An 11,473-nucleotide genomic window follows, 5' to 3' on the forward strand; every position below is an offset into this window, starting at 1 on the left:
AAAAAGTTTGTATCTAACAACCAGCAGTTGGGCATGTTTTGTTTGGTGTGGGTGAAACTCTACCTGCGATATTAATAAATAATTGACTTCTACAGAGTATCAGTGGTTACAAATCGTGAACATCACACAAACATCATAACGACAGTTTAGCTTAAAAAAAAAACAAGATGCGGGTGAACAAGGAAACTTATTAACATACTACATAAACAACAACGGTTTTAGCAACCACTTTATCTTTTTATTTCAAATTATACATACACTCAATACATATATTATGGCCACACTTATTTTAATTAGTATAATGAAACAGTAAAAAAGTAAATAATTTTATATATTTATACTATATATACACAGAAACCTTTACCATCTCTGCTCTGTGTAAAAGCTGTTTCTTAGCAACTGATCAACAACCATTTTCCTCATCAGAAAAAAAACAACTAAAAACTAAACAAAACATTTCACCATCACTATATAAAACACTGGTCAGTGATCAGCAGCCAACATTAACTTGTTTCGGTTGCTTTAGTCTTAGAATAGTTTTGCACCCATTCTCATTCAGTTCTGTGCTGAAGCCAGCTTGAACAAATCTTTATTTCAACTCTCAACTGCAGTTTTGGGGTTTTCATCGAGTGGTGAAGTATTCTGGAGTCGGTGCAGAATTTCTTTATGAGATTGTGCATGTGTCGCTCTATGTAGGAGCGAATCTCTTAGCTTGTGCCCTCACACGCTTTTCGTAGTCCATCCTGTTTTGACTGCGAGAGAATGAGCGTGAGAGATAAGATCAATTTTGTAGGCATGGTATCAGATGAAATAGTAAAATCATATATAAAGGCGTGCAGGTGATATTTGGCTGCACTTACCAGTATATCGTATAGGCCTCTGCCTGCGCTGGGTCCTGAATATTGGGCTCATTCAGGAGCTCCTGGATGCCCAACAATATCTACAGCCACAACAACATATTGAGATATGAAAGCTTACTGCTTAAAAGGTTTGTTAAAATGCCTAACCTTATGAGCAACTGTGATCTTTAATGCTCCTATCATAATGGATAAAGCGTACACATTCAAAGGTTTGTGGTTAGTAAGTTGTTTTTAGGAAATTAGTATTTATATTCAGGAAGGATGGACTGAAATTATCAAAAGTGAAAGTAAAGACATTTGTGTTTATCAAAGAATCCTAAAAAATATGATTTAAGCAAAAGTATTGGTCAGCACAACTGTTTTCAACATTGATAATAATAAGAAATGTTTCTGAAGCAGCAAATTAGATTATTTCTGAAGGATCATGGAGTAATGATGCTGAAAATTCAGCTTTGCCATCACAAGAATAAATTACATTTGAAAATATATTCAAATAGAAAGCAGTTATTTTAAATTGTTATAATATTTCACAATATTATTGTTTTACCATATTTTTGATCATACAAATGCAGCCTTGGTGAACATCAAAAACATTTTCAAAAATCTTTCTGACAGAAAACTTTTGAACAGTAGTGTAGAAGCACACACATTTGTGTTTTTGCATACCTGTTTGATGGTGATGGCTGGTCTCCAATCCTTCTCTTCCTCCAGTATGGACAGACACACTGTGCCTGAAGGATAGACGTTTGGATGGAAGATTGGAGGCTCAAACTTGCCTGAGAAAAAAAAAACCAACAAGTCAAACATACTGTTTCAGCTTTACAACAGATATTTCTCAGTTTTTCAGTGTCTATATTAGGCACTAGCAGAGAGCTATACGGGAAATGTGTGTAAGTGCCGTGACAATGATAAGCAACATTTCTCGCAGAAGAGAAAACTCACACTTGGGTGGTGAAGACGGGTAATCATCCTTAAAGAGCATTCTCAGTTTGTACAATCCTCCCTCCCAAAGAGTCTGCAGGAAACAGAAAACACAATACAGGTGTTAAAATCCGTCGTTTAACGTTATTTGGTTTACAGGTCAAATATGATATGATTTGCATCTATGAACTAATCCAAGAGACCACGGATTTCCATTTGTCCACAGGCATGTTAGATGGAGATGTTATATCAAAACATTTAATACATAAATTATGCAAGGGGAAAAAAAGTACTGGCAAGTATGTTTACACAGAAAGAGAGACAGATAATAAAAATAAAATAAGTGAAAAGATTACATGCATGATAAAAGTATGAGTATGCAAGTATAAATGTTAAATACATATGTGACCCTGGACCTGGGGTATTTCTGTAGCAATAGCCAAAAATACATCGTATGGGTCAAAATTATTGATATTGACTTTTATGCCAAAAATCATGAGGATATTAAGTAAAGATCATGTTCCATGAAAATATTTTGTAAATATTCAAACTTAATTTTTGATTAGTAATATGCATTGCCATAGAACTTCATTTGGACAATCAACTTTAAGGTGATTTTCTTCTCAGTATTTTTTGCACCCTCAGATTACAGATTCTCAAATAGTTGTATCTCAGCCAAATATTGTCCTATCCTAACAAACCATACATCAATGCAAAGCTTATTTATTCAGCTTTCAGATTATGCATAAATCTCAATTTCGGAAAATTTACACTTATGACTGGTCTTGTGGTCCAGGCTCACATACGAGCATAAAAAATACCCTAAACAAATATACAGATTGAGACACTGTTTAGACCTCTGTGTAACTTGATCTAAAACGTAATTTCGAGAGGGGTGTAACATTGTTCAGAAGGATACTAACCCCCTTTTTTCCTGGTATTGCACACTCCCAATTCATGAGATTCATGGTGCCATCTGGGTTTTTGGTTGGTACAGCCACAAAGCCCTACAGAGAAACAACCAAAATACCATAGCCCAAAACAATCACTTTGAGTCGGAATAACAGACTGATTGAACAGTTTGCAAGTCTACGCTCAAACATTTGACTGATGTGTATCCGTGTGTCCCTCACAAAAGGATGATCTTTCCTCCAGGCTTTGCGCTCCTGGGACAGTCTACTCAAGGCGATTCCAGACATGACTCAACAGCGCCACCCTGCGGACAGAAAACACACATATCCTCCATCAACCTTGTCGCTGGAGCGTCCGTAAAGACACAAATACACATTACAGCTGAGCTTAAATCAATATAACGTTATTAGACAGAACACACAAAGATTTAGATGAACGACTTGGGGTGTTTTCAGCGCTAACGTACATCATCTCATCATTAGCATTATATCTCACTCGCTGTCTTACCGTAAATAAATGATTAAAATGCCTTTCCAGCTAATCCAAAACTGTTTCAGTGAAAAAAACGAACTCTAGAATAAAAACTGGAAACGTTAAAAAGAGCCAAAAGTGCGAGGAAAACACCCCACGACCCAACCTAGCGTTTGATTTCCAACTGTTTGATTATGAAAGCTTGTATTCAGGATCAAAGCGAATTTGACCAGCTCGTCGTATAATAGGCTTAAAATTACATCCAGATTTGGTCTAAAACGTCGGGGAAATACACAAACAACGTTTATCCATGAAGGCGGTGGAAAGGAGAGTGCGTTTGTTTGTTATTATTCTCAGGACCATCAGGCAATATCAGAGTCGACTATAGGCGTCTTCTTCTTGAAACTTATTGGCGGTTAACAAACAACAAAATGGTGTATTTCCGCCACCAACTGGTTGGAGTGTGGATCAACATGACTTACTACCTTCCCCCTTATATATATATATATATATATACATACAGGTGCTGGTCATAAAATTAGAATATCATGAAAAAGTTGATTTATTTCAGTAATACCATTCAAAAAGTGAAACTTGTATATTAGATTCATTCATTACACACAGACTGATATATTTCAAATGTTTATTTCCTTTCATTTTGATGATTATAACTGACAACTAATGAAAGTCCCAAATTCAGCATCTCAGAAAATTAGAATATTATGATATATATATATATATATATATATACTCTCCCACAATTTTTTATTTTAAGGTACTGAAAAATAAAACTATAGCATTAATTTTTCAAGTTATTTTGTAATATATCTCTCAGTTTATTTTTTCTAAATTTTGCATTAGAATCCTTCTTCAGTTTCGTATTTCTGACAGTACAATTATTCTGACCGGACAAAACATGTTCCACTGATTGACTACAGGAGTCCATCTGAAGCAGCCATTTAAAGTATTTAAAAGTGTGATAGACAAACAGAAACTTGACAATCTGTGCAGGAGCTCTATATTTATATTTAAGTGTAAGTTGAGATCATTTAACAGTAAGGGCGACATGAAAATGCCCTTCATGGGTGTAGGGCTTATTTTTACTGTTTTAAGCACTAGCACACAAGACAGTATTTTGTATTTATTAGATAAACTCTGATATATAAAGAGAACAAAAACAACCGAGTTCAGTCCCTAATTATATTTTGCTCATTTTTAGATCAAATTTCTACTGCCTAAAAATTAAATGTGGCATTATTGATTATTATTTTTTCCCTCATAAAAAAGTGGTGGTCTGCAATTACATTTAAATGCAAAATAATACAATTATATTAATATAAATATATACCATTTTAACATCATATAATTACATTTTAGAGACTTATTGTGAAGTATTGTTTTCTTCTGTATTCTTTACATCTGATTTGAGTTCTGAATTGGTAAAGCATAATAATTTCAAAATAAACGTCTTGTAACTCTCTTCCTAGATTTATTTAACTGATATTTCAACCAGAAAAGGGGCTTTAATGCATATGCATAGTGCAGTAGTTAATAGCCATTTTATGCAATCATTTCTGATACAATTTAAACTCTTGTGATTATATTAGTCATCAGTTCTTTATTACAGTGAAGTGGTGTAGTATGGGTCTAAGAAACCATTCATGGCAGTTTTCCTTTTCCCTCAGAGACCACATGTTCAGGTGCAGCTTTAATGAACCACTCGGCCCACGCCCCGTCGTACAGACAGACCCCCGGGTGGCCACACAGGTGAGCAGCGAGGGCGATGTGACAGGCCGTCACACCTGAGCCACAGGTGACCCAGAAGGGCTTCTGCATGTCGACTCCAGCCTGCAGGAAGAGCTTCTTGAGTTCCTCCACAGGAAGTTCTAGACCTGACGTTGAGTCCAGGCAGCTGGGAAAAGGCATGTTGATCGATCCAGGAATATGACCAGGCTCGATGTCTAAGATAAAGAGAAAGATACAGAAATAAGCTAATGGTACTTTTGCATTTTTGATAACATTTTTTATGTCTTACAGTGTGGTACATAAAATCTTCGGTGTGTTATATTCTATAATAGTACTTCACTAATAAGGGTCAATTTTTCAAAATTGAGATTTATACATCATTTGAAATAAATAAGCTTTCCATTAATGTATGGTTTGTTAGGATAGGACAATATTTGTCTGAGATACAACTATTTGAAAATCTGGAATCTGAGAGCGTAAGAAATTCAAAATATTGAGAAAATCACCTTTAAAGTTGTCCAAATGAAGTTCTTAGCATTGCATATTACTAATCAAAAATTAAGTTTTGATATATTTACGGTAGGAAATTTACAAAATATCTTCATGGAACATGATCTTTACTTAATATCCTGATAATTTTTGGCATAAAAGAAAAATTTATAATTTTGACCCATACAATGTATTTTTGGCTATTGCTACAAATATACCCCAGCGACTTAAGACCGGTTTTGTGGTCCAGGGTCACAAATGAATGTGACACAAAATGCATGTACACTAATTATAAAAAGTATGCATGAAATGGCACTGTGTGACACTGCTGTCAGACCTTGTTAACTACCATCTACTGTCTTACTGCAGATAATTAAAAGGTTATCAATAGTTGAAAATGACTGTATGCACAAGTCCTTGCAAAGCATAAAAGGGGTATCACAGATCTAAGACGTTTACCTTAACTTTCTTAACTAAGTTGCAGGGTTATTATAGTTAATTAAAATTAAAACCATAAAAAAACATTTCATTACTTAAAATAAACAACTGAAATAAAATAACATAAAACATTTTATTTTGCCAAGTTAGAAACATTTCTCATTTCAATTTAGTTTAACTTGAAGTACTAAAATAACTGAAACTAATAAATAAACTTAAAACTAATAGTCTAGTAGCCAAGTAGGTGAACCCGGAAATGTTGAGTACACCAAAGTTTTATTGCAGAAATGTGAAGTATGGGTCCCCAGCATACAGAAACTACCGGATGCTAATTTGCATATGTTGATCAATTTGCATAATTTGCATAATTTGCATTATTAGCTTAATCGTCCATTTTGACCACATATTTTGCACTGAATGGCCAATTTCTACAATATGTGAGTGGTTTTAGAGGTTTTAGAGGATGCTGATTTCATTTCTGGTATTTTCAGATTTCAAAAGAGCTAATTTTAGTACATATTTTGATTTATTTAGGCAAATTTTGATTACTTTCAGTCATAATTTTAGGTTATTTTTATGGTAAACAAAATAATCTAACATTTCAGAATCATGAGTGCTCTTGTGAATGTTGATGCATTGTTTTCAGGGTGTAGAGAGGCTGAATCCCCTCCTGACACTTTTGAAGATTCAAAATATTGCTTTTTGGATAAACAATGAATCTTTGTTAGGCTGAATGTTATGCATTTCTGGATGAAAAAGCAATGCGGGTATTTGACATAACTTGGATCCTGCAACTGTACGATACATATTAATGGGGTAGCTCTTTAAGACACCCAATGAGATGACATCACCTAAGCCCATCACCATGTGTGATCAACGAACTATGTACAAATATACACTATATACACATGCCATATAAGACAGGCCCTGCAAGTCGCTAGGGCCATGCCAGAATGGCAGAAGGGCTGTCCAGGTTGGTCCGCAAGTCGCAAGATCCAACGAGGACCCAGTTAAAACTCCGCCAAACGCAAGAGTTAAAACTGAGTCTGGGCAACCCGGGTCAGCCCGCAAGACTAACCAAGAGGGCCTCACCTCCGCACCACACAAAGCACACACTGGCTACCACCTTCAGGCAAACTGCTATGCCTCACAATTAATTAACAAAATGCAGCCTCATCATCTTCACTATCCTCTTCTGTTCTGTCATCATCTTCTCCAGACCCTTCATCCCTCTCTTTGTGTTCTTGGTGTTGTGTAAGTATGTTGCAGCATATACCATCATTGCCTTTGCAGGAACAATAACTGGTACAGGCCAGACCTGCAGCTGCACAGCTGCACTTTGCTGATGTGCAAGGTTTCAACCCGGCTTTGCAACCACAGCTGACAACATCTAACAAAGCAGGAGGAGCAACTGGACTTGAATCCTGGGTGGGCATATCCTCTCCTTCCTTTAGACCCATCTTCTTGTCCCATCCAAACAAGGTGATATCCACAGCCGGTGGATCAGGCTGGTCAGCTGCTTTCCATAGCAGCACCTGTAGGTGGGCACGTCTTCCATGAAGGCGCATATTGCGCTCTGTAGGAGGTAGTGCCTTCAGTGCTGGGGGCCTAAAGCTGCCAAGGTCGTATTCACGAGGCAATGGAATATTCTGGACCTCTGCACGCACTTTTCTGACAACCTTGTTGACATCATCGTCGTCATTGGAGAGGCCAGTTTGTCCTACTAATTTGAGTGATTTACCTATGTACTGCCTAAAGCCAACAGTCGTCTGGCATCCTTCAACTCTCAGTACAATAACGGCATCACCATAATAATCACATAGGTTGGCTAGCATTTGCTTCCGGCACAAATTCCCAGAATTAGCTACAAAAACATCATGTAATTCGGAGACAGTCCAAGTCACTGACTTGTTTGCACTCATGTGGTCTATGACCGAAGCTAGGCAGCTGTCAATTGGTTTACTAGCAGTTGCACTTGAGTCAATAGGTACCTTCCTGAAAGCATTGTAACACTTGGAGTGATACTGAGCATCAGCTGCAGGTAGGTCCATGATGCCATTCACCCGTAGCTTCACAACTTCTGCCCAATCATCCTGCCGTTCATCAAATTTAGACAAAATCACATCTTTGAAGGATGGAAGGCCTGACCTATCTAAAGTCTGACATTTTTGAACTGGATTCCACCTGTTAGGATTTTTAGAGTCTTTTTCTTCACAAATAAGACCACAGAACAAGCACTGTTTTGAATACTCAAAGGCAGAGAGTTGAGAACGAATGATTCGCTTTCCGGGCTGACTCTGAAATGAGTCTGACTTGCGTTTGCTCACATTTCTAGAATGAGAAGTATATGAGCTGTAGCAAGATTTGTGTCATAGCACAGAAGCTGATGAAGCACCATCAGTAGCAATAATGTTTGATAAAGTCTCATGTATGGCTGTGTCTCCGAGCTCCTCGCTCTTAATTAGCAGAGTAGCAATTCCTTTGGACCCAGATATTTTAAAGTCGCCATCTTTGCCACTGCATGGAGCAAACAGACACTTCTTTCCCGACATTTCGACCTGATCAAACCGTCTTTCTTTGTTTTGAAAGTACTTAACCCTAGATCCAAATGGTTAAATTAATACTCCACAACAACTTGAGAAAACAGCAATAACACTGAATATCGACTTTAGGACTTTTAATCCTTTCCTGATCAAATCGCAAGAAGTCTGAATTTTTAAAAAAGAAGAATACAAAAATTTTAAATTATGGTGACTAATTTTAGAACACCAGATTCACCCACAAAATGGATCTGAATAGAAATTCACAATGTACTGAACAATACTGTCATTATAACTCTGTCCACCTTTTATCTTAATGTGAAAACATAAGTAATGGCAACATTAAAATGTCAACATTAAATCCCTTGACTGACTTTTGTACGAATATTAAGGCGATATAAGAATATAAAAATATTTGCAAGGTGAATTTTGACTTTAAAACTAGACTATAACTACAACAGCTCACTGCTACAGATTATTTGCATAAAAACATGACCGGACCTCAAGAAATGTAAACAAATTGAGGTTATCAACATTCACATCAAAGAGCAAGAGTTCTTGTGATTCTGAAATGTGAGAATATTGTGTTTACCATGAAAATAATAAATAACCTAAAATTTTGTCCGAAATTAATAAAAAATGTCTAAATTTATCCAAATTTGTTATAGAATTACCATTTTGAAGTCTGAAAGTGCCAGAAATTAAATCAGCATCCTCTAAAACCACTCACATATTGTAGAAATTGGCCATACAGTGCAAAATATGTGGCCAAAATGGACGATTAAGCTAATAATGCTAATTATCCAAATTGCTCAACATATGCAAATTAGCATCCGGCAGTTTCTGTATGCTGGGGACCCATACTTCACATTTCTGCAATAAAACTTTGGTGTACTCAACATTTCCGGGTTCATAATGGGGCTCTATGGGCTGGCTACTAGACTATAATAAAAAAAGATGAACAAAAACTTTGTAGGCGTAAAAAAATTATATAAATGACAAAAACACAAACATTAAGCTAAATATAAAGTGAAACAGAAATAAAAATGCTAAATTCAAAATACAAACATAATATAATAGTATATAAATTATATTATAATAACACTGCTAAATCAGTATCACACCATTCCACAGAGATATTGTGTAACAAAAAGAGATAAGCTATAAACATATAGATTTGTGGTACATGAAAACTGCTGTTATTGATAACCTTTTTTTTTATCAAATATTCCATATGGTCACAAAAGTGCCTTCATAATAATTATACAAAAGTTGGAGAGTATTCAAAATAATTGTTTTGATGAAGTGGCACTGGCACTGTATGACTGTAGGCCTACACTGTATTACTGCAGAGAATTAAAAAGCTATCATTAGTTAAAAATGGTTGTTTGCACAAAGTGCAAAGTCTTTGCAAAAGAGTAAATGGGGTAACATCCATGGATACATTCCCAGACCTAAAACTAAGGCCTAAGACTAAGATTATAACCAAGTAGTCAACACTGTTTTACAGAGAATTTGTGCAACATGACAACTAACAATTTATACTCACTTTCCCTCGGCTCTGGTTCAACCCCACGAAATCTTCCATTGACTCTGGCGTCAACTACTTGAAATGCATTGGTTTTAATATTGTTCAAGACGTCTTCGTAAGTTTTGACCCAGGACTTGTTAAAGGACGCCTTGAACTCGACAGGCTCTGGTTTATTATATTGCTCGGTAACTGCATGACCCTCCTTTAACCAGTTCTTAAATCCACCGTCCAGAACCGACACCGAATTGTGGCCGAACACCCTAAACATCCACCACACCCGAGGAGCAGCGAACGAGCCGAAGTCGCTGGCATCGTAAACGACGACATGAGTGTTGTTCCCTATTCCCAGATTACCCACATAGTCTGCGAACTCGCCCTCGGTAGGCAGCATGTGATCAAACTTTGAGCTTTTGTCACAACACTCGTCGATGTCGAAAAACGAGGCTCCGGGAACGTGCGCTTTTTCAAACTCAACCCTGGGATTGCGTTTTAGTTTAGGTAGATACCAAGATGCGTCTAATATCCGCAGATTTGGTCCCACTCGGTTGGTTTTGACCGCGTCCGCGAGCCACCGCGCCGCCACGAGAGCTCGAGCAGCCATGTCTCTCTCTTATGGAGCGAATTTAGTGCCAATATTTATCAAACAAATCCAGTGTTTTGCAAATAAACACAATCTGCTTTGCAAAGAAAAACTCGACTTTCAAACAAACGCAAAGTGATTTTCAAATACAAAACTCTATTTGAGAGAAAATGCAGAGGTATGGACAAATATATGTATTGTGTGTTGCAACTGTGAGACTCATTTGCCTTTTTATGAGGAAACTTGGCTTGATTTTATCACAAATGCATGCAGGCTGATTTTCTCACACGAGTGCGGGCTGATTTTCTCACATGTGCAATTGAGCAACTTTCTTTTCCAAAACAGCAGATGGCGCTGTTGGTCAATTTACGCTAGTCTCCCGAGACCTGAAACGCCTCTTTACCTTTTCAGACCAATATGAGTGGGGAACAGGTGAGTTTCTGTCTTACTTGTAAAATGCAAACGTTGGTCATCTGAGTCACTCCTAGAAGAGTCCTCGCTGTCCAGAGTGTGTCTTCACCCGTGTAGCACGCTGTTTATTAAACCACTGTTTATTAAAATGCTGAATTTAGTATTATATCAGCGTGATCCTATCACTTGATCCTTCTCCCCAATTGACAGGACAAGAGTGACACCAGAAAATAAATATTCATCATTTTGCTAAGCTAAAAAATACGTAATTATTTTAGACAAATGATTGCACAGTTACATCATTTAAAAAAAATAATAATTAATGACCTCTTGGGTGATATTACTATATCTGATACCAAATTCAATTGTCTAAGCTTTCATTTTTGGTACACAATATTGTTGCTATCTATTATACATTTGCATTACAAATGTATACATTATACATTACATTGTGTCACAATATATTGTTATACCCCTGCATTGTTTTGAATGTTGAACAATTGTATCAATATATATATGTATATTCTATATCCCGCGATCCAACAGAGGATAAGAGGTATGGAGAATGGATCAG

General features: G+C 36.6%; 2 protein-coding genes across 2 annotated transcripts; both read right to left on the reverse strand.

Annotated features, from left to right (window-relative positions):
* Window positions 1-204: 204 nt before the first annotated feature.
* Window positions 205-3,538, reverse strand: LOC306858093 (SUMO-conjugating enzyme UBC9-like). The gene is made up of 7 exons (XM_079398490.1): window positions 3,201-3,538; window positions 2,915-2,997; window positions 2,705-2,788; window positions 1,803-1,875; window positions 1,527-1,636; window positions 861-940; window positions 205-752 (listed from the first exon to the last, which is right to left on the reverse strand). Exons 2-7 carry the CDS (start codon window positions 2,978-2,980, stop codon window positions 689-691), a joined length of 477 nt encoding a protein of 158 aa, XP_079254616.1. The 5' UTR covers window positions 2,981-2,997; window positions 3,201-3,538; the 3' UTR covers window positions 205-688.
* A 445-nt stretch (window positions 3,539-3,983) lies between these two features.
* On the reverse strand, window positions 3,984-10,517 carry LOC306858085 (3-mercaptopyruvate sulfurtransferase-like). Its single transcript, XM_079398480.1, has 2 exons — window positions 9,927-10,517; window positions 3,984-5,125 (listed from the first exon to the last, which is right to left on the reverse strand). The coding sequence occupies exons 1-2, from the start codon at window positions 10,507-10,509 to the stop codon at window positions 4,824-4,826; spliced, it is 885 nt and encodes a 294-aa protein (XP_079254606.1). The 5' UTR covers window positions 10,510-10,517; the 3' UTR covers window positions 3,984-4,823.
* Between the last annotated feature and the right edge of the window lie 956 nt (window positions 10,518-11,473).

This window comes from Barbus barbus (assembly GCF_936440315.1).
Source record: "Barbus barbus genome assembly, chromosome: 3".
Taxonomy (NCBI): Eukaryota; Metazoa; Chordata; class Actinopteri; order Cypriniformes; family Cyprinidae; genus Barbus; species Barbus barbus.